The following is a 24966-nucleotide window of genomic DNA, read 5'->3' on the forward strand; positions in this document are numbered from 1 at the left end:
ACTGTGGTGACCCCTAACCGGGAAAAGCTGAAAGAAGAAGATAATTTCACTTTCTAGTAACCTGCAGATCCACATTTCGTAAATACTTGTGTTACAAAAATAGTATAATTTTTGTAGCAGTATAACGTGTTAAAAAAGAAAAGCATTAATATAATACACTTCCAAACTTTTGTGTTTTTGTCTTACAAAGAACAATGGGTAGGCAGGCAAAGGAAGGGAGACGTCAGTTTTATCTTTGGCTAAGGAAGCGCACGCGCGTCTTTCGGCTTTTCCCGGTTAGGGGTCGCCACAGCGGAACTCCGGTCCACTAATGATTGGCAGTAGAGTTTTACATGCTGGCTTGCCGGGCCTAACACACAACCTTCAACGAAGGAACGCCCATTCACGCATGTCGTCACACAGTAGACGCTTTAACTGAGAATCGAACGGGCAACGTCTAACTGTGAGGCGACAACGCTACCGCAGCACCACCACCGCATCTTTGGCTAAGGAAGCATACCACAAAAAACGTCATATTATCAGAGCCTACCTTTTTTCATTTGACAGGCTTCAAACTTTGGCATAGAAAGCTGCAGTTTGTTGAAATCAATGACTGTATCAAAAGTGAATAGAGAAAGGAGATATGATTCAAACATTTCACTGCATACAGGTTATTCTGGCACAGTGCCTATTTAAGGAAAAATGGCATTATAGTGGGATAAATTACACTGAGTGAAAGGTCAGTGTAAATCAAAAGGCAACATTTATATAAACTGTAATACAGCATTTTGGGTATCATACTCATTAATTACTGAATTATTTTATATGAATCTCATTTTTGACGATCATATACATACCATACAAAGAATGGTCTTCAATAAGTCTGAACTGGTTTAAAGAATGATGCAGACAGGGTGATATTAAAGATAATATTTAGCCTAATGGCTCCTGGTGTCATATGTGGTCCCTTTTTGCTTGTAAACACATCAAAATACCATGAGTGCACACTAGGATATGGAAAAAGTTATTTCTGGTCCTGTACTTATCCATTGTCACATCCCTAACCACCCCAAACAAAGTCATAAATGTGTGACAATGTGTCTGTCAAAAATTATTACAGCTATATACTAGAAACAAGGGCAACAGAAATATCACAAGAATGAAATACAAGTATATCAAAACATGAATTTGTAATTGTACAGAAGATACAGACCAATTGGTGCTTTTATTCTGCCTACTTTGTACTTTGGGTTAAACTACAGATTTCACATAGCCAAAAGCATATTTGTTTTTCTTGCATGTAAAGATTGTGTTATAGGAGTCCCCTGTATTCTTGAATTCCGACATTGTTTTACTTGACTACCTTCATCATGAAGATTGTTCCAATCAATCTTTTAGTGTAAACAATACTTCACTGAATCTCCTTTGAGCATTCCACCTTGTATCTCATGATGTCTTTTCAGTTCTTTTTCTTACATATCTTAAGAGCATATACTTGGACTCTAGATTCTGCTTAAGAATGTAAATATAATTTCCATCCTTCCTCTCCTTCAAGTAAATATTAAGCTTCTGAAATCTTTTCTTGTAGAGCTTATGGTGAAGGCAGCATGCCCCATTTGTATCCCTCCTCCACACTGCCTATGTTCTGTTAATGCTTTAGTGAAAATTAGTTCTCCAGTAATGCACAAAATATTCTAGATGGAGCTTTAATGAGCTACCTAGGGGCATTATAACTCATTCTAATGATATCTGTTCCTCTGCATGTCTGTGCTATGTCTCCTTACTTCACGTCTTTGTCACACTGTTTATTTAACTTTAGATCATCTGAGTATCCTTAATCCTTTCTCCTTCTGTTGCTGCCACTTTTTCCTCTCCATCTTTACATTCCATTCATTAGTTACTGTTAACTGTAATGTATGCAGGTAGCAGTCGAGAAATGTAAATGTTATATTTATATATGCACATGGTGAGGGGGTACGGTTCAAACTACAGTAAAGCAGCAGCAAACATTTGTCTTGGTCTGGTGTGATTTCTGTTTGATGTATGTTGTATAAATGTGTTTTGATTCAAAAAGCATATTGGTAGCTAGGAAGACCAAAAACTGCGTGCAAACGTCAGCATTATAAAGAAAGCTTCTTCAAAAGCAAGGAGAGGACAAGTACATGTGAACCAGAGTAAGGAAGCCTCATGCTGGCGAATATGGAACCTGGCAGTATATATCCAACGACAGAGGGACATGGCAGTAACATCTGACATAAATACACTTGAATGGCTCTGTTTGGGAAGTGAAGCATGCTAAGCAAATTTAAAGTTTAATTTTTTTCTTCCCTTCACCCTGCTTCATTGTCTACAGCCATCCAGGTGCCACATCTACCAGTGGATCTTCCCACTCCTTCTTCATCCCCAGGACTTCTTCAAGTTAGCTGGGGACAGTGAGGATCTTAAGGACATCCTACAGCAGTGTTGCCAGCTAATTGCTATTGCTTGCTGATGGGGATACTATGACCTAACCTTATTTGCCTGCCCCCATACCTACATTCATTGGTGCACCCAAGGGCTACTAACCTCTGTTGGCCAGTGTTTCCAATCAATGTGCACCTCCCCGGATGGGCACTCCCATCCCTTTCTGCCAGCACCTCAGATGCCCTGGCTACTGACAGAACCCAGTTTGCCTTGGCCATAGTTAGAGCTTTATCCCTCTATGCCATGGTTTGGCTTCACAAACAAATTATTTCTTATACTGTGTGAGTGCTTTCAAGCTGGGACTGGGATGAGTGGCATGATAATATTGTTACATGTAAGGTACTTAAGCATACAAACAACAGTGCTATGGGGAAGTTCTTCAGCAGTGCATTCCAAAGCAACTTAGATTAAGTGAAGTATGCCTGTGAACAAACTGTGCAACAGATGCAGTTCCACTTTTTTTACAAATAAAACCAGTACATGCCAATACAGCAAACTGAAATGTAAAGTAGTGCAATTTCTAAATCGAAGACTTGTTACAATACAAAATATTTAAAACTTAAATGTTCTTTGCTTATAACAAGAAATTAAGAAAATAAATTACATCTTTCAGACATAATTTTATTAAATGGAATCATAACAATTTATTATTATTTATGTAATTATGCAGACCCATTATAGAGTACAATGCCCCGTTTGATGTGTATGTCGCAAGACATCTGCAACAACTAGAAAGGCCACAGAAATACCTCACTAGGAGGATTGCTAGCCTCAAACAGATGCCATACACAGACTGTCTCAAAAAACTCCAGCACTACTCTGTCACATATCGCCTACTCAGAGGCGACCTCTGCCTAACATACAAAGCCATGTCTAACCCAGATCTGATGGGCATGCTACACTTAAAGAAATCCCAATCTCTCCAAGCCACATGCTCCAGGGGCCTAAACCTTGTCACCACAATAAACAGAACATACTGGAGGGATAGAGTCCTGTCCCAGAGACTTCCCATGCTCTGGAACAGGCTACCCATTCATGTCAAGCAGAGCTCCTCATTAGCCCTCTTTAAGATAAATCTTGACAATTGGATGGAAAACAGGAAATTCACTCCAGGGATCACTGCTATGGTGCTGCTCGAGAGGGGCACAGGCAAACAATTTTTTTTGGGTGGCGAAAGCCAGGGAACCTCATTTGGCTAGGCTTATATAGGCCCTAGAGCTGATAGCCTAGTACATACCTATGAACCTATGAACCTATGAAATGCATTTACAATTTAACAAGCTGTAGGGATCAAAAACAAAATCTGTCACTTCTAAAACAAGTCTGTGATTAGTAAGGCATTACACTGAGACACAAGGTAATGGACCCTCTTGGCACTGCTTTCAATGTGAGTCTGAAGGTTTGCTTAACATATTTGCAGAAAGTGGAACAGTATTGTTGATGGGAGGAACATTGTAGGTGACAGATCATTAGGCTGTCTAGTGACATCATATCTAGGTGTGCAGCTGTTGAAATAAGCAAACAAAGTGTTTAATTTCATTTAATATTAGCAATTTTACTTTATTATTTTATTTTATTTTATTAAGTGGCACATTTATCTTATATCATTCTGAAACATTAACTGGTTTCGATATCTAATACAGAAAGCTGCACAGACAACTTGCCAGGTGTTTAGATTGTAGTGAAAAATATTTGGCATCCCTGGCTTCTGAAGGGATTTATCAGGAATGCTGCAGAAAAGTTATCAGGTGAACTTTCCAGGAAATGAAAGGGGTATGAACAAGAGAAGAAGACATTTTATAGAGTTGATAATGATTAAAATCTGAGAGTGATTAACATGAACTAGTACATTGTTGGAAGGCTACCGTTTCCTTTCCTTTTTGGAAGTAGCATTCAGCATCTGAGCTGGTATTGCTAGCTGGAGATCACAGTTGAGGCATCAATCTCTGCATTTACTGTACCCTGAACTGTAAGAATTGGGGGGGGGGTGGTCTATCAAGAGTGTGTGAGACAAAATGCAAAGTGAGAAACGTGGAAGCAATTGGCACACTGACAAAGGAGCTCTTGTAAATATTGATTGCATTACATATGATACCTTGATTTTTTTATTTGAATTATTTATTTGCCTTTCCTTGTGTTTATATGAAAAAAGTGAATGTTGCCTCTTATTGTCTTTTGTACTGATTTACTATATCTGAATTCATTATTTAGCTAGTTCTTGGATAATGTAGTATAATTTTACACTCTAGCAAGCACTTGTTTTCTCATCAAGGTCAGTGAATTTTCCTTCTAGTGCACTGGGGGTAGCCTGGTCTGTCTAGGTTGAGGAAACACTTGAGATTTCTGCATGTAGTTTTATTGGTTGCAGAGCTTATTAATCAGTTTATCCTTTTTTTACTGCCTTTATAAATTCTGTACAACTGAGTGGCTCTTGGCTCATTTATACAAAGCAAAGCACTTTTATTGAAAAAAATCACACATTTCGGAGCTGTTTAAGGTACACTGCTGTATCCATATCTTTAAGTTTGTTTGTGGTAGCACTTCACTCTGGACACATTCTTACTGTGCTTTTATATTAGGAGGACTGAGATTATTCATCTAGTGGCTGTAGGTGTCTACCTGGTCTTTCTTTTTATTTTATTTTATTTTTGTGAGACTCACAAAAGGGATCTAATTATTTTTTCTTTGCACTTCTCATATACTGTGACTGTACTTCAGCAGTTTAAAAAGAACTGTACTGTTACTGCTGCTTGTACTGTATTTTACTACTGCATTTGTTGTACTTTGACTGCATTTCACACTAACTGCTGCTTTTACTTAGTTTAAGAAACAATCTGTTTCTGCTGTTTTATTCTGTTGCTATTGTTAATTCAAGAAAAGTTTTGCTGTTTTTTTACATTATTGTTTATTTAATAAAAAAAAAAATCCCACTTTTTTTCTGTTGTTTCATTGCACTTCTGTTGGCCATAGTATAGACTGGATTCAGATCAGCTGAATTCAGTTCTGTTTGCAGACTGAGCACTACAAATCATCTTTTTTGAGAAGCCTCTCTGTACCCTCGTGGCAGGAGCACACAGTAGAACTATCTAATTGAAGGTTACTGCTTCAGGGCTTAGTTTGAGCTGTTTCATCAGTTTCTTTGTATTAGCTGCTTTACTCTTTCTTGCATGTAGTACACCATCGTGCACCACCAAGCAGAGGGGGTAACTATTGGTGGTTACAGATGCAAAAGTGCCAACAGAAGTATTTTTCATTAGAAGTGGCTGTTATCAAGCAGTTCTTGAATAGTTCTCAGCTGTTCAGTGAACCACCCAGCAGAAATTTTACCTCTTACCTATCAACATCAGACCCTATAGATCCCCTCTTTTATAGACCTTCTACTGTATACCTCATAGGTTAATCACCCTAAAATAGCTTCCTGCCTGATACCCCCATCTTTTTCTCCTTATCTGCTGAGATATCAGATTCAAACCTTGCATTATGGACTGTCAGTTTTCCTATATTTCTCCTGCTAGCCTGGTGGACATGTTTTTTTTGATGCAATGTAGCAACTGCTTCATGCACACTGACAACCCCTTACTCCTAAATCACTCAAGTCCAATTTGCGAGAGATGCTCCTACACTAAGAATCTGGAATCACTGCTCTCTCACACCCAGAACAGCAGCACAAAACAGGTTGTCAGCTCACACACAACTCCTATTCGTAATATGCACCCAACACATAACCTTTCATCTGTAACGGTACTTTCCAGAAAACACCATGAATACCAGAGACCTCCAAAACACAAAAATGCTACACCTAACATAACCCTCAAAGCATCCAATACACACAAAAATGCTAGCAACTGTGTCTCATCACATAAGCCCTTAGGAGAATGTACAACTATTCCAAATATTAGTTATAGGTGACTCTATAGTGACATACAGATGCCCCACTCGCCAGGTTGAACAAGGAGAAGGTTACGGTCAGCTTCCTGTCTGATGCAAGGATTCACCAGATCACACATGCACTCAGGACTCTCAACAAGTACTGTTAGGACTCCATCATACTTCATGTTGGTGTGGGCTACTTGAGATGCACCGCTCTGGACTATAGAAAGATAGACATGACTGAGCTCTCTGAATATGTGTCCCAGGCAGCTAAGTCTCTAGCTTTGAGCAGCATTTTACCCTCACCTAGAATGATACCACAGTATAAACAGAAAACGATTGACTTCAATAATTGTCTTAGTTTCTGGTGTCATGCTAAGGGTAACCAGTTCCTGTCAGCCTGGGACAACATGGTGGATAGATGATGAGAACACTGTTTTGCCAGGGATGGTCTTCACCTGGCACCTCTAGGCTTTTGCTTGCTGGCTTAGGCACTTGCCTCCCCCATAATGCATTTTTTAGGCAAGGTCACAACAACAAAATTCCCAGTGTGAAAATATCAAACACAAAGAAACTAAGGGTCATGCTGCTGAATGCCAGGATTTTAAATCAGAAATTGTACTCTCTGGAAGTGCTCCTCTCCCTGGAAGATGTTGACATCTCTTCAGTCACAGAAATCTGGCTCAAGGCTGCAGAAAGTACCCCAGCCTTGCAAGGCTACAATGTCTTCCACACTTTCAGACAACAAACTGAAGATATGAAAACCAAAGGATGAGGTGTGTCTATCTTCATTAAAGGTAATTACATACAACTAGACTGGTTAGACAAGAAAACTCTATGGAGCTACTCCAAGTCCATGGTAAAGACCCCCCTTCAGGTCATCATTAGTTACAGGTCCCCTTCCATGAACCAAGATGCCCACACAGCTTATTTAGACCAACTTGGGACAATTAAGGTACAATCTAACACCCTAGCCACAGGTGACTTCAACTATCCTTCCATTAAATGGGAAACATATATGAGCTCAAACTCACTCGCACAAAAGTTCCAGAACTTTGTTATCTTAAATGCCCTGGAAGAAATAGTGCATGAACCCACAAGGAGCTCCAATATTCTAGACCTGGTCCTCACCAATATGACTGACTGATGCAACACCTCAAGTGTATGGCCCACACTGGTTAAATCTGACATTTTTGAAGTAGCAGTAGCACCAGAACTCAATAACAGAGAAGTCAGGCTAAAAAACCTCACCAAAGCTAACTATGCCCTCCTAAGGGAAGGTATAATCAACTTCCAAGCTCCAGTTTCCACAGACAGCATTGACGACTATATAAAGGTATACACTGATGCCCTGTACAAACATCTATAGAAATGTATAGACACAGCTGTGCCAGATAGGATTAAAGCAAGATCCTTAAGAAAAAACAAACCATCCAGGTGGACATCTAGCACTGATAAATTATACAATAAGCGAAAGAAGCTGCTGTCTAAAAATACAAAAGTAAAATCCCAGAACTGGAAGAGCAACCTCCTCAGCCTAAACGAGCAAATAAGACAACTCGTAAATGTTCAAAGAGCAACTATGAGGAAAAATTTAGCAGCCATAGCCAAGGATAACCATAAGGCTTTCTTCAGCTATGTATGCAACCTAAAAGGTAGGGCTCAGATGTGTACTGAACTAATTGTGGATGGCTTCACACACACACTGACCCAGCAGAAATTGCAAACCTGCTAGCCGACAGGTTTGGTGACAATTTCACCACCATATCCCCCAAGCATATCACAAACCATGTCTTTATCATCTCCTCCTCCCTGCATCTTCAAAGAGCAAGTCATTAATGCTCTCTCCAAGGCTAAGAACACAGCCTCCATTGGACCAGATGTCATTCCGGGCTGCATTCTTAATGTTCTAAAACAAGAGCTATCTATTCCATTTGGAACTGTATTCAACCATAGCATGAGTACTTACTTCATCCCCAATTAATGGAAAGCAGCGAATGTGATCTCCCTCCACAAGGGCAACAGTCCCAGGTAACTACAGACCCATAAGTTTAACCAGTCTCATCTGTAAGGTAATGGAATGAATCATAGTGGACCTCATAAATAAGGATATAGGTGACCTCCAAACCCCGGATCTATCCCAGTTTGGTTTTATCAAGGGCAGGTCATGTCTGCTAAACCTGGTGGACTTCTTGAAGATTGTGACCAGAGCCCCAGATGAGGGCAAAGCCATGCACACTGCCTATCTTGACTTGGCCAAGGCCTCTGACACTATTCCACATTCAGGCATCATTGACAAACTAACCCAGTTAAATATGAACCCCTATGTTGTCAGGTGGGTTGCAAACTGGCTCGCAGATCGATAACACTCTGTCAAAGTGGGAGACTTTACCTCTAATAGCAGACCTGTTACCAGTGGGGTCCCATAAGGGCAGTGTTGGGTCCCCTCTTGTTAGGTATATACTTCCCGGAAGTCCAGGCCAAAATGGAGGGGCTGTGTCTAACCAAGTCTGCGGATGACTGCAAATTCTGTGCTATAACTGAATCCCTTAACGATGTCAGCGTACTTCAAAAGGGGCTTACACAGACCAATGATTGGTGCCAAAGCCATGGTCTTAAACTAAGTGCTAAAAAATGCATCATCATTCTCTTTGGTAAAAGAATGACCCTGCTGATTACAAAATAAACAATAATACCCTAAGGACCAATTCAGGAGTGAGAAACCTTGGAATACAAGTTGACTGTGTCCTCAACTTTGACCACCATGTGTCTACTGTGGTGAGGAAGGCATTCAACATCACTCACCTGATTAGTAAAGGCATCACCTCAAGAGCAAAAGAGGTTATAACACCCTGTACTCATTCCTCAACAGGCCTATTATTGAATATAATGCTCCTACCATACCAGACACTGTAGCAACTTGAGAGACCTCAGAGATTTAGTCTCCACACATGTCATACATTGACAGAGTGAAGTCGCTGTTACTGTACTCAGCAGCGTATAGACTACTTAGATGTTTTTGCCATGTTTCAGTTATGGCAAGAATATCTAGTGTATTGTGGGAGATCCAAGCATGGACTTCTGAAATTTTAGTATAGATGTTACTAATATTTAAAGAAATGAATTTAAGTTGTTTGGATGAGTTTGAGACAGGTGGGTTGGATTTTGATGGTTTTGGTGATGGTGGTGTGGTCCATGTTTTGGAAGGATATGGTTAGTTTGAGTAGGTGGGGTTGGTTTGAAATGAGTTTTGGAGGCTACTGAGGAGTCAAGATGGAAGAAGGGGCTGGAGTTGGAATGAATATCACCACAGAGTAGTAAGACTTAGAAAAATGGGTATGTTTGATAAGCTTGTTTTGGTTTAACTTTAGCAGTTAGTTTTATTTTGATGTGGTACGTGTTAGGGTTTAGAAATTTGAATTTAAACTAAAGATTGGGTGAGTCTTTGTATATACTGGAAAAGATTAGTGGTGAAGTGGGGAGATTTGAATGGTTAGAGGTGGAACACATAGTGGGAGAAATGTGTACATGATTGATGCATTGTAAGTTGTAAAGTGATAAAACAGGAAGAGTCAGGATGCAATAATATTTAAGAGAGTCATGATATGCAGGTTTGTAGAGAGAGATCTGTCTGAAAAACAGGAACTAGAACACTGGGGTATAAATATAGGAGGAGTAGAAGCAGATAGCTGAGTGAGGTGGATAGTGTAAGTTGTGATCACTGTGGTTAGTAAATACAGGAGAGGAAAGAAAGTTTAAGCGCTTAAATGCATACTGATGGCTTAGGAATTGTATGTGTATTCTTGTGGCTAGGGTGTGTCTACATGTATGCATGTGCCTTTAAGAGGGGTGGGAAGTAGGTGGAATTCTGGGTGGAGAACAGATCCTAAAAGTGTAATGGGGCTGGGGAATCGGGGATGGAAAAGGAGTGTAGCAGGAAATATCAACAACACCACAGGAGGAGTCTTTATGTGTTATGCTGTCAGTAAAACAATTTTATGCAATAGGAACATTAGTCTAACACATGCTTTGGAAACACAAGGGACATGCTACTCCAGACTCAGTTACAGTACAGCTGTTTAGAAGAAGCAAAGACGGCAGGCAAAACACTACGAATCTACATGTGAGTTTTCTCAGACAGTTACAGTTTCACAAACAAACTAAATGCAGTAAAGTTGGCAGAGAGGTGTAGAACAAACTAAATTTTAGTAAAGAAAAGATAAAGGACAGAAAAGAGACGTCTGACGAAAATAAGAGAAGTATTCATGAGAAGCCCCAAGGTTCCAAAACAATGATAGAAGAGGCAGAAGGAAATTTAAAGAGCAATAAATGTTGGATGGTAAAAGAAGCAATGACATTATATTATGACTCATGAGTCAGAGTTAAGAAAAAGTCAGCCAATAGTCAAGCAAGATGGAGGCAAAGTTAGGGGCTTATCCCTCAAAGATAAGAAAGAGAGATCTTGAAACACAGTTTTCATACAGACATTTGAAACAGAAAATGTGTGCATAGGTAATTACAAGCAAGTCCAACAAGATGCAAGCATGGCACTCTAACCCAGGAAACTATAATACATCAATCAGAGGTTGGGAGGGTGGCCTAATGGTTAAGGTGTTTGCCTTACAAACACAAGGTGCAGGGTTTGAGTCCCACAAGGGATAATTGGTTAGGCTTAAAATGGCTCACAAGGGCAGTTAGCTTAGTACTAACCTATGATGGTCTGTTAACCAATGCTGTTCTGCAAAATGCTGAGAAATACAGTAATTTCTACATTAATTTCTGTTATGGATCATTCAGCAATCAGTACTAGATTTGGGCACATACTGTCTTTTGATGTTTCTCTGGTGTCCTGTTTTGATGCAAGTTTATCAGGCATTAATCAAAGTGTACATTTTTGCACCCAGTCATACTAACCCTTCCTGGGGCCTTCTTTTTATTTTTAGTTTTGTTCTCTTCTCAGTAAATTTCTTACTCTTTTAACATAGGCTGACCAGTTTTCCATGCTAGCATCGAGAGCATTCACATTTCTTAACTGACTGCCTTCACTTTCAGGGTCTTTTATTACACTTATTATTTAGTTCAATGTAGTTTGTAAAATTCACTCTATAACTGGTTCTTCTTCTACTATATGTTTGCAGTTATGGACAAAGCCACTTATCAAACAACGCATAATTTTGTACACCAAACTCTGCTTTTATAAATATTTTTTTCTGCTGTTAACTACACTGCATGAATTTTTCAACTGTGAACTTAGTAAATAGCTTCCTTATCATACAAAATTACCAGCACTCGTCTTTATGTAAAAAAAAATACTCTTTGTGTATTGTTTCTATATACTACCAGTACTAATCTTTATGTAAAAAAATACTCTTTGTGTATTGTTTCTATATACTACCAGTACTAATCTTTATGTAAAAAAATACTCTTTGTGTATTGTTTCTATATACTACCAGTACTAATCTTTATGTAAAAAAATACTCTTTGTGTATTGTTTCTATATACTACCAGTACTAATCTTTATGTAAAAAAATACTCTTTGTGTATTGTTTCTATATACTACCAGTACTAATCTTTATGTAAAAAAAAATACTCTTTGTGAATTGTTTCTATATTCTACCAGTACTAATCTTTATGTAAAAAAAAATACTCTTTGTGTATTGTTTCTATATACTACCAGTACTAATCTTTATGTAAAAAAATACTCTTTGTGTATTGTTTCTATATACTACCAGTACTAATCTTTATGTAAAAAAATACTCTTTGTGTATTGTTTCTATATACTACCAGTACTAATCTTTATGTAAAAAAAAATACTCTTTGTGCATTGTTTCTATATACTACCAGTACTAATCTTTATGTAAAAAAAATACTCTTTGTGCATTGTTTCTATATACTACCAGTACTAATTTTTATGTAAAAAAAATACTCTTTGTGTATTGTTTCTATATACTACCAGTACTAATCTTTTTCTTCATGCAAAGTGCGGATGTTTTCTTTAGATTATCACCGGTATGTAGGTATCTGGACCTAATCAATAAAAACTTCTGCTGTTAAACAGCTGCATTCTATAATAATAATCACTTCTGCATAAAAGCAGCTATTTATAAATTGTTGCCTTTTGTGACCACTACATAGTTTAGTACATGAAAGATCAGTTTGTATGGCTTTATATATACTGTTTATACAGAGAGTTCTCAAGATATAATTAATAAATCGTCTCATAAAAAACACCTTTTATTTGTATTGTATAAATAATTCATGTGCATAAATACTATATGACTCACTCCAGAATCTATTTTAATAAATAGTTCCTTAGCTAAAAGCAGTTCTACTGTCTTAAAATAAATCATACGTGAAGAAAAATCATTCTCTTTAACTTGTTTGTTAACATAATTACTGATTACATAATTACTTAAATATTACTCTAATGGCAATGATTTCTTATTTATTCAGTACTAATAAGACCACCTTTCATATTTGCATCAGAAAAATTTAATCCTGCCTGCTGCTTCACTTTTATTTTGTTCACATTCTTTACTACTTTTCAAACTTCTAGCCTTGAGAATTTACTTCCACTTGTGTCAGAGTTGCAACCAAATGCATGGCATTCAATCTAACTGCATTATTATGGTAAGAAAGTAAAATATGCATAGCCAGAAGAAAAGTTACTGATGTGATTAATGAACATCACAGGGGTTGCATCTAACTGGGGACATTACATCAACAGATGTGTGGTATCATCACATACATACCATATGTAAGGAAGACAATCATATGTGTGGCCTGACATACACAGCATAAATGAGGAACATATAAATCATGTGTGGTAGCATTTAATGCACAACATACCTCAGGAACACATAATATATGTCATATCATCAACTATCCAACATAGACCAGAAACTGCACTGATAATTCAAGGAAGCTGCTAAGATATGTCTTGGATTTTTCCAGGCCTCACTCCATCAGAAGTTTAAATCTTGACTGGTGAAGCACTTGAATTATCCCTTGAAGCCTGGATCCCTCCTGGACATATACAGACCATCATGCCATTACGGATATGCAACCCTGTATGTCAATTTCAAACCCTCACTTGCATAGCCGGCCTTAGGCATAGGCCAACTAGGCAGTCGCCTAGTGCACCACTCTAACAGGGGTGCTTTTCCAGTATTTATTTGGTGTAGGTAGACCAGGATGGGGGCACCGGGTGGTGTGGTGGGCACCAGTTGACCTAAGGCCACTCCTGCTCACTTGTACCAAATTCCTGTAATCTGCATCAATGTTCAGATGCATTCTGAAACCCTCTGTTCTGTTTGTTCTAGTCTCATCCATGTCATGGACAGGTAGCACCTCAGAATGTATTACTGTGTCTGCTATTTGTCTATGACCATGCCAAGGACAGGTAGCACCTCAGAATGTATTATTGCATCTGCTATTTGTTTAAGTCAAATCACTCCACAACACAAGTACAAATATGACTCTGTCATTGTCCATGTTGGAGTGAATGACTTGAGAAGTACCTTCCTGGACTACATGAAAAGAAAGATGGAAGAGCTCTCGGATCATGTGGCCAGGCAGGTATAACCCTAGCCCTGAGTAGCATCCTGCCTTCGCCCAGAATGATAACACACTATAAGGACAAAATGATTGATTCAGCAATTGGCTAAGCTTCTGGTGTCATTCAAAGGGGATCCAGTATCTGCATCCCTGGGATGACATGATCGACAGACCATGATGCTTTGCCAGAGATGGTCTGCACATGACTCCCCTGGGATTCAGGTTAGTGGCTAAGGCTCTTGCCTCCCCTATAGGTTCATAGGTTCATAGATTAGTACTAGGCTAACTGCCCTTGTGAGCCATTTTAAGCCTAGCCAATTATCCCCTGTGAGACTCAAACCCTGTACCTTGTGTTTGTAAGGCACACACCTTAACCATTAGGCCACCCTCCCAACATAGATAGGTTCATAGATTATTACTAGGCTAACTGTCCTTATGGACTATTTTAAGCCTAGCCAATTACCCCATGTAAGAATCAAATTCTGCACCTTGGGTCTATAAGGTAAACACCTTAACCATTATGCCAATCACGCACCCCCTTAATAAACAGATCTTGCAAGACTTGAACCCAAGGACCCTGCACACCCTAGACAGGGTGATTTACCACTAAACCATGACAGATATACTGCCTTTTTTAGTCAAAGTTTAAAGGACAAAACCACCACTGTAACAGGTACAAGCATGAAAAATCTGAAGGTGATGCTACTCAATGCTAGAAGTCTAAACCTCAAAATGCACTCTCTCGATGCACTCCTAAAAATGGAGAACATTGATATCTGTGCAGCAACTGAGACCTGGTTCAAGGCTCCAGAGAGCACCCCTGCAATATGAAGATACAACTTTTACCACACTTTTCAGCCACCAAACCAGGGCCGAAACACTAATGTTGGAGGAGTGTCCATATTCACCAAGGATATTCACACCACTAGGCTAGTTGCCCAACACAATGCGTCTAAAATTTTCCAGGTGTAACTAACACTAGGTAAGACTGCAATCCAAATTGTAGCTTGCTACAGATCCCCCACCATGCCTCAAGATTCTCACTACACCTTTCTAAACATACTGGAAAATATTAAGATACAATCAAACACCCTAAAACTGGGTGATTTAAACTACCCTACCATTAACTAGGAAAACTACTCATGTACTAACACCTTTGCCCAATGGTTCTTGGAATTCATAAATTCCAATGCCCTGGATCAACTAATCCTTAGTCCCACCAGGGGCTCCAGTATCCTAGACCTGATCATTACCAACATGGGAAATCTATGCTCCACACCTATGGTCACCCCCTCATTGGTCAGGTCTTAAGCTAACCACCCTTGACATCCACAACCCACTCCCACCCCCGAGTATGGAAACCTCTGTAAAAAACTTCTTCAAAGCCAACTTCATGCTACTCAAGTCAGAAGTGACAAACTTCATGACACCCATGCAGATGGGAACTGAAAGTTCGACCACTGAATCCTACACTAAGGCACTGTACGAGCACATCCACTCGTGCATGAATCATGCCATCCCAAATAGAACCAAGATGCTCTCCTCCAAAAAAAGGAAGCCAATCTGGTGGTCCCCTGCAATAAACAAACTTTACAACAAAAGGAAGAAACTGTTGCAGAAAAGAGGAAAATCCCAGGATGCAAAAAAACTCCCTTACCAGCCTCAGTAAGAAGCTGAGATCCTTCATAAAATTCTCCAAAGCTAGTTACGAAAATATAATTGCCAAAGATTCCAAAGACAACCACAAGGCATTCTATAGCTATGTCAAGAACCTAAATGGCATTGCTCAGATTTGCTCTGAGCTACAACAGAATGGCATTAAATATACTGATCCCAAGGATATTGCCAATATCCTGGCAGATCAATTCAGTGCAAACTCCCCCCCCCTCACCTCCTAAAGGGCCCATCTCAATACCAAAAGATTGCCAAATTCCGGTAATAACGGCCACACAGGTACAAAACGCACTCTCCAAACCTAAGAATACAGCATCCATGGGACCAGATGACATCCCAGGCTGTGTACTACATGAACCACAATATGAACTGGCACCTCACCTATGTGTCATGTTTAATCATAGCCTCACCTCAGACTTTGTGCCCACTGAGTGGTGCACAGCTACAGTTATCCCACTTCACAAGGGGGGATCCACCTTGTATCCTGGAAACTACCACCCCATCAGTTGATGAGCCTGATCTGCAAGGCCATGGAATGTATTATCATGGAACTTATAAACAAAGACACTGGCAGCCTTCAAACACTGGACCCCAGGCAGTTTGGGTTTGTGAAGGGATGATCTTGTCTCCTGAACCTGACTGACGTCTTCGAATCAGTCTCCAGAGCTGGGGACAAGGGTAAGGTGGTCCACACAGCCTATCTGAACCTCGCCAAGGCCTTTGACACCATCCCTTGCTCTAGAATCATAGATAAGCTTACTAAGCTGAGCATTAATCCCTATGTCACTTGATGGGTTGCCAAATGGCTTACTGACATACTGCAAAAGTAGCCAACTCCAAATCCAGCTCCCGACAAGTGACAAGTGGAGTACCTCAGGGTTCAGTCCTGGGACCGCTCTTGTTTGGCATCTACTTCTCTGAAGTACAGGCCAACACTAAGGGACTCTGGCTAACATATTTCACAGATGACTGCATACTGGGAGCCATTATTGAATCCCCAAATGATGTGGATATTCTACAAAAAGACCTTACAGAAACAGATGCTTGGTGCCAGAGCCATGGCCTTAAGCTCAATGCCAAGAAATGTATAGTTATCCCTTTTGGGAAAAAACATGTAGCCATAAATTATCACATAGGTGGCAGTACACTAAACACCGGAAGTGTGATAAGAGACTTAGGGACACAGGTGGACAGTGGTCTCACCTTCGTTACCCACATCGCCACAACAGTCAGGAAATCCTTCTATGTGGTACACCTCATCACTAAGGGCTTTTCATCCAGAAAAAAGGAGGTCATTGTCCCTCTGTACTCATCCCTCATTAGACCCATTATAGAATACAACACCCCGTTTGGTATGTACCTCTCAAGACATCTGCAACAACTGGAAAGGCTGCAGAAATATCTCACTAAAAGAATCACAGGCCTAAAGCATATGCCTTATGCTGCCCATCTAAAAAAATTCCAGCTATGCTCTGTGGCATATTGTCTACTCAGAGGCGATCTCTGCTTAACATACAAGGCCATGTCAAACCCAGAGCTGCTGGACATGCTACACTAAAAGAAATCCCAATCCCTCAGAAACACATGCTCCAGGGTTCTAAACCTTGTCATCACAATGAACAAAACATGCTGGAGGGATAGGTTCCTGACCCAGAGACTCCCCAGACTCTGGGACAGACTTCCTATACATGTCAAGCAGAGTGCCTCTTTGGCCCTCTTCAAAAAGAACCTTGATGATTGGATAGAAGATAGAAAATTCACCCCGGGGATCACGTCAGTCGCTCTGCTAGACAGGGATCCAGGGAAGTAAATACTGTGGGAAGAAATAGTCAGGGAATTGTTATGGCTAGGCTTGTATAGGCCCTAGGGCTGATAGCCTCGTGCTAACCTATGAACCTATAAGTCCATGCCATGGACAGGTAGCACCTCAGAATGTATTATTGTGTCTGCTATTTGTCTAAATCCAATGCCTGATTTTACAAACTCTTCCATGGCTTCTTCATCTGCAACCAGGTCATCCATCTCAAATGTTAAATAACATCCAGCTTTTTTCCGAGTGCAGCTGCTCTTTTGACTATAGTGACTCACTCCTTGTCCCTCCTAACTATGGTTCTAGACAGGCACCTTACCTCTCTTTCACCTTCTTCCACCATTTCCCTTCCTTTCTTTGCCCCATGCTTCCTCCTCTGCATCTCCCCTGTGAAACTGCCTTCTGCACTGCTGGTGGTGACATACAAGAGGACATCTCTAATGGTAACACAAGAGACAAAGTTGTCTTTGTGGTCGCTGGCTGTAAGATACCCCACAAGATCCTTTGGGAAGATAATAATTTCTCCAAAACCCAGGTAGACTGCAAGGTGTTTGTAAAACAGAGAGATGTTCCACAAAAATCAGGGAGATTGAAAATACACCCCCTGGAAATGCTGTTTCCTCAACTTTCAACATAAAACAACAAACAGCAATCAACAAAATATGACTCTGTGCCATAATATGTAATTGTTTCTTTTCATAAATAGATGCAGTTATAATATTTACCTTCAGGACACGCTTTACTAGCTGGATGTCATTTGTTTTCAATAAAGAATTCATGCTCTTGGCCAACTCCTCATGAACCGTTCTTTCCAGAGACATCTCTGTCTTGAAGACAAACTGTGCAGACGGTGACATGAAAACAACAGGTTAAGCATGCTAGTTATACTATTTTTATTTTTTACTTTTAGCTGTTATAAAAATCATCTTAATTATTCTGAGAAAATATTTCAGTATTTTTTAACATTCATTACATTAAAATGAAAAATATTTTTTTTCCAAACATTCTTTTAAATGCTGCTAATAACATATGTCAGTTTGTTAAGCAGCCCTGATAGGCACATTTAGCTTGTAGTCGGTATGAAATGTTTCTAATTTGTTTACTGTACAAACAATTGGATTTAGCAGCATTCTAAGGAATAATACAAAATGTTGTCCATCTAAAATGTTACTTTTAGTCAAAGGCAAATAAAACAATAGCAATTAAATTGATTTTCTATGTTTTATGTACTTAGTGTACCGTGAGTTATTTTCTTCATCTCACTTGACCATATTAATAAATGCTAATAGAATGAGGCTATTATTATCTGTTCCTCTAAGATCGTCACCTTTTTTTTCAATATAATGTTACCTCATCCGCGGTGGTGCAGCGGTAGCGTTGTTGCCTCACAGCAAATGGTTCTTCCGTTCGATTCTCAGCTGGAGTGTGGGGAGTGCCTTCTGTGTGGAGTCTGCATGTCCTCCTCACGGTTGGGTCGACATTCAAAAGACGTGTAAATGGGCGTGCCTTCATTGAAGGTTGAACATCAAGCTGGCACCTCGGCATTCGTGAAAATCTACTGCCAGTCATTAGTGGACCGGAGTCCCGCTGTGGCGACCCCTAACCGGGAAAAGCCGAAAGGCAAACAACAAACAATGTTACCTCATTTCACAGCTATTTTGTCCTCATCATCTGTTTGCCCCGTTAAAGTCATAAACACATTCAACTGAGGCCAGCTTGCTGAATAGGTAATCCATAAAACTTGTTATAATTTATCAAATGTTATGAGACCTCAGAGTTAATTATATTCACTAAATGGGTGATGGAAGTGAAGCACATTGTATCCATAATGTGAATTACTTTGCCTCCCCCCACACACCATTTTTGTGGAGTGCTGTTTTAGTGAGCTGCTTTTGAATAAACAGGTTTTGGGAATAAGTGAATTAATTGGTTAAGCAATATCCTCATCCCTCTCTCTTTCTCTGTCTGTCAGTCTCTTTCTCTCTCTCTCTCTGTCTCACTCTCGCTCTCTGTCTCACTCTATCTCTCTGTCTTTCTCTCTCTCTCTCTCTCTGTCTCTGTTTGTGTGTCTCTCTCTCTCTCTGTCTCCCTCTCTCAGTCTCTCTCTCTGTCTCTCTCTCTCTGTCTCTGTCTCACTAGCTCTCTCTGTCTCACTCTCTCTCTCTGTCTCACTCCCTCTCTCTGTCTCTCTCTCTCTCTGTCTCTGTGAGTGTCTCTGTCTCCCTCTCTCAGTCTCCCTCTCTCTGTCTCAGTCTCTCTCTCTCTCTCTCCCTCCCTCTCTCTCTCTCCATCTCTCTCTCCATCTCTCTCTCTCTCTCTGTGTCTCTCTCTCTCTCTCTCTCTCTCCATCTCTCTCTCTGTCTGTCTCTCTCTCTCTCTGTCTCCCTCTCTCAGTCTCCCTCTCTCTGTCTCTCTCTCTCTCTCTCTATCTCCCTCTGTCTCTGTATGTCTCTCTCTCTCTGTTTCTCTCTCTCAGTCTCTCTCTCTCTCTGTCTCTCTCTCTCTGTCTCACACTCTCTCTCTCTCTCTCTCACCAACACTGATTAATGCCCTCTTTCTACCATAATTTTCTCTCAGACTATCATCATTCTCCTTACATATAGGTCAATATTGATGGTGTTATTTTTAGGCAATGGAAAACGTATAATTTATACTATGTATTATCACATTATTACCATTTTATTACATTCTATACATTTAGATAAAACAAAATAGTTTATTGCCAAATAAGGATGGGATAACCATTACTGCTAAATATGACTTCTCTCTCCTTTAATTTCTCAAAATGTTTAGGGTATTTAAATACTGACTCAGTAATACACTTAATTTCTAAGTCAGGCTGTAATTAAAATTCATGAAATCAGTACTGCTGAAGTCGTTCATATCTGTCAGAAGTATTTTCCTTGGCAACTTTGAAGTACCCTGGACTGTTTTGTAATGCAGCTAGTATGCGATTGGGTATTGGCAGCATATTCTATATACTTGGCAGTTATTTTTATTAGTCTGTTTATTCTCAAGAACACTGGAATTATGTGTAACTATTTATAAGATAAAGAAAGGGTCAGTGTTTTGTTCTAATGTAATTTTCTGATATCACATGTATACTTGCATTGTTAAATCAACTGACAGCAAGGCATCTGTGAAGTCTAGCATGAAGTGGTTGCACCTGTACTGTGAGCAGAAGTTGGACAACTTAGTACACAGGGCTCTTTTAGCCCTATGGGTACTAGAGGCTTTATAGGATTCCATAATTATAGGGTAGGAGGTGAAGGAGAATAAGTGACAATTTACCTGAGTACGATCTGCAATCTGTATTGACTTTTAACAGCATTTTTGGTAGAAATTATTACTCTCACTTAGAATTACTTAAAGGTTTGTGTAACTGAGCTCAGCAGATGTAAAAGGGGTTAACCTTGTGCTTGTTGAAAACATAAATGCACCTGACATCAGCTGGGACACAATGATAGCTAACAGCAAGGGCTAACTATACTATACTTTCTATGTCATTGATGTTAATGACTCAGTATGTATATTTTTCCCTACAAGTCTTGATAATGATTACAATGCAGTATTATCACATCTGAAAACCAGCATAATAGATGGAAAACCAGGCCCACCATTGGATAGCCTGGGTCATCCAGTAATCTGCTTTAATGGTAGGAGAGAGAGACAGAGAGATAGAGAGAGAGATAGAGAGAGGGAGAAAGACAGAGAGACAGAGAGAGAGATATGTATAGTTACCCCCTTTGGGAAAAAAACATGTACCCGTGAATTACCACATAGGTGGCAGTACACTAAATACCGAAAGTGTGAAAGAGACTTAGGGACACAGGTGGACAGTGGTCTCACCTTCGATAACCACATCGCCACAACAGTCAGGAAATCCTTCTATGTGGCACACCTCATCACTAAGGGCTTTTCATCCAGAAAAAAGAGGTCATTGTCCCACTGTACTCTTCCCTCATTAGACCCATTATAGAATACAATGTCCCATTTGGTATGTACCTCTCAAGACACCTGCAACAACTGGAAAGGCTGCAGAAATACCTCACTAAAAGAATCACAGGCCTAAAGCAGATGCCCTATGCTGACCGCCTTAAAAAACTCCAGCTATACTCTGTCGCATATTGTCTACTCAGAGGCAATCTCTGCTTAACATACAAGGCCATGTCAAACCCAGAGCTGTTGGACATGCTGCACTTAAAAAAATCCCAATCCCTCAGAGCCACACACTCCAGGGATCTAAACCTTGTCATCACAATAAACAAAACATGCTGGAGGGAGGGGTTCCTGACCCAGGGACTCCCCAGACTCTGGAATAGACTGCCCATACATGTCAAGCAGAGCGCCTCTTTGGCCCTCTCCAAAAGGAACCTTGATAATTGGATGGGAAAAAGGAAATTCAGTCGCCCTGCTAGACAGGGGTCCAGGAAGTAAATAGTGTGGGAAGAAATAGCCAGGGAATTGTTATGGCTAGGCTTGTATAGGCCCTAGGGCCGATAGTCTAGTACCAACCTATGAACCTATGACCCTATAACTCAAATTAAGGAGCATATTGGTTGGAAAATTATTTTAAAGCTGATTATGATGTTATTAAGTCACAAATGGATAACTGGAATTAAGCTAGTAAATTTAGCAAGAATATTGCTAAAGCAAATTGGAAGACATTTGTAGCACATTAGGAAAATTAGTTGAGAATTTTATGCCTAGTCAAGGTACAGTAAGAAGCCAGAATCTAAATTGCCCTTCTTGGTTGACAGAGACTGCCCTTGTACTTAATATTTGGAAAGAATTGCTAAAACAGGATTAATGATGAAGAGTGACCTATGAATAACACTAGAAGGAATACAGAAATGTTGGAAAACTAAGACTTGCCATTGGAAGAAGAACAAAGAGATATGTGCTTACTGAACATACTTGTCTTAATAAAGAAACTTATACAAATGTAAAGGAATGCAGAAAGGGATCTGAAACAGACATAACTCTAAAGGAACAAGAAATAATGTAAACTCGCTTATGCAAAGTGGCTGCTATCTTTACCACTATCTTTTACAGTTATAATGGAATGAGAAGAAAAGATCACGGGCAAAATATATTTTGAATCTTGAAAATCATTCCCCTCTAACAGAAACAGTTTATTGATGCTTTGAAACAAAAATCTGCATCAAGGCCTGATGGTCTAGAAGGGTATTTTTGAGAATTATTCAAGAAACGCTGTACTCCTATTTATTATATCCTTCACTAAAACTATGTCAGCAATCCCTGATTAGTGGTATTATCTCTGAACTATGAAAACATGGTGATATGTTGCCTATTCTTAAGGTTGAATTAATTAGCAAAGCTGAGAACTATAGGTTAAGTCTTACAAGTCATTTAAGGAAATGTTTTGAAAGTGTATTGGTGAAGAATTTACAAACCACAAGTAAAAATGATCATGGTAATGTTTTCCAACATGGATTCATGGAGGGTGGATATCTTGTGTCGCAAACATGATTTCATTTTACAGTAAACTCTCAGTTAACTGAGACCCATGGGGATTGGTAGATGCCGGATAAGTGTAGTTTCTGGTTGCTTGAGAGTTACTATTAAAAACAGACCTGACAAATACTGTACCCTATACTATACCGGGTCTATATTATAACATTGAAGTTTTTAAACATCAAATGTTATAATATCGAACCCGTAATGTCGAAAGCTGAAAACAGCGAAGGTGCAGGACACCAAATTCTTTCCCAGGGAAAGAATTCGGTGGGCCGTTGCTGTGGCTTCGTTGTTTTCAGCTTTCAATATGTTGGAACGTTACGGGTTGGGTTCAGGTAAGTGTGCGATTGTGTGTAGGTTAGGGTTAGGGGGCGGGTTAGGTGAGTTAGGGTTAGGCAGTGGGTCAGGTAAGTGTGCGGTTGTGTGGATGTTAGGGTTAGGGGGGTCGGTTAGGTGAGTTAGGGTTAGGGCGCGGGTCAGGTAAGTGTGCTATTGTGTGTAGGTTAGGATTAGGGGGCGGGTTAGGTGAGTTAGGGTTAGGGCGTGGGTCAGGTAAGGGTGCAGTTGTGTGTAGGTTAGGGTTAGGGGGCAGGTTAGGTGAGTTAGGGTTAGGGTGCGGGTGAGGTGAGTGTATGATAGTGATGGACCTTAGGGTTAGGATTGGGTGAAGGTAAGTAGATAACTAGTAGTGTATGTAAAGTTTAGTTTAGGTTTAGGTGTAGGAATTTAAGTGTATATGTGTGGATTGCTGTTTTTTGTGTGTGTTTGTGTTGTGTGTATGTTTCTCAGAATAGCGATTTTTTTCCCTGGGAAAAAATTCGGTATTCTGACTGTTCAATGTTTTCAGATTTCGGTGTTTGGGGATCGATATTATAACATTCAATGTTTAAAAACTTCAATGTTATAATATAGACCCTACTATACCATACCATAACACTGTATTGATTTGATTTTAATACTGAAATATAGCAATTAAAAGCTTGGCTGGAATAATAATATTTTAAACTTATATTTCTGCTTAAAAGCATGGCACGCAGAACGGTTTTCAGTTGCATGTTGAGTGAGTGGGAATTGAATAGAGAGAGAGAGAGAATGTAAATGCATATATAAAAGCAGAAGTGACTGTGTGTGAGAGATCAGAGAGATGTATGAATGCTGAAGAGAGTGTGTGTGAGAGATTGGAGTGGGAAAGAGTTAGTGAGTGCATGTATGAAAGCAGAAGCAAAAGTGTGGGAGAGATCGGAGAGATGTATGAAAGCTGAAGAGTGTGTGTGTGTGTGTGTGTGTGTGTGTGTGTGTGTGTGTGTGTGTGTGTGTGACAGATCAGAGAGAGAATGGGCAATCTGATGCAAACTGACTGAGTGGGTGTGGAGCGAGTGTTACATTTTAGCGATATGACTTGTTTGGTTTGACTTATTCTCAGGTTGTGGAAGAGAATTTATTTGTACCTTCCTTTTTAAAACTCTAAAACTCTAAAAATGTAAGGTATGTTTCTGCCGGGGAAGAGGAGGGGAAAGTGCAACACATGAAAAACTGAATTGTTCATACTGTAATGTATCTTGTTTTTTTTTTCTGATTGTTTGATAGTTCTGGTTGCTTGAGTTCCAGTTAACTTAGAGTTTACTGTATTTAGATGTGATCCTAGCACACAATACGGATATCATTATCATGGATTTGTAAAAGGCCTTGATTCAGATTCTTAAACATTTATTACAGCAGCACTTAAGAAGAGGGGCTTTAAAACATATATTATCAGATGGATTGCAACTTGGCTGGATGGTAGAAAATCTGGAGTACAGCTAAGGTGGAATAAAATCACAATAATATTATTCACAGAGTGTGCCCCATAGGGACCTGTTTTAAGTCCATGATTTTATGTCATTGTTACCTACTACTAATAAATGTTCTATTACCAAATTTGCAGATGACTCCAAAATTGTTAATATGGTTAGCACAACTGAAGATCAGGCAGTTATTTAGAAACATCTTGATGAGCTCTATAAATGGGCTCAGATAAGTAACGTTTATTTAAATGTTAAAAAATGCAAAATTATACAAATATGTAAAAATAATCAAAGATATCCATAAGAGTTACATGATGACATATCAGTGGGTATAGTTAATGAGGACCT

General features: G+C 39.6%; 1 protein-coding gene across 7 annotated transcripts in view; it reads right to left on the reverse strand.

The window, feature by feature from the left end:
- DOCK10 (dedicator of cytokinesis 10) overlaps nt 1-24966 on the reverse strand; it is a 2344342-nt gene that overhangs the window by 623656 nt on the left and 1695720 nt on the right. For all 7 annotated transcript variants that reach the window (XM_044070265.1, XM_044070268.1, XM_044070269.1 and 4 more), the window contains exon 26: nt 18079-18192. In XM_044070265.1, the coding sequence (XP_043926200.1) occupies nt 18079-18192 (114 nt within the window). The remainder of the gene's footprint in view (nt 1-18078; nt 18193-24966) is intronic.

Source organism: Protopterus annectens, chromosome 4.part1 (assembly GCF_019279795.1).
Source record: "Protopterus annectens isolate FY-2018-M chromosome 4.part1, PAN1.0, whole genome shotgun sequence".
Classification (NCBI taxonomy): domain Eukaryota; kingdom Metazoa; phylum Chordata; order Ceratodontiformes; family Protopteridae; genus Protopterus; species Protopterus annectens.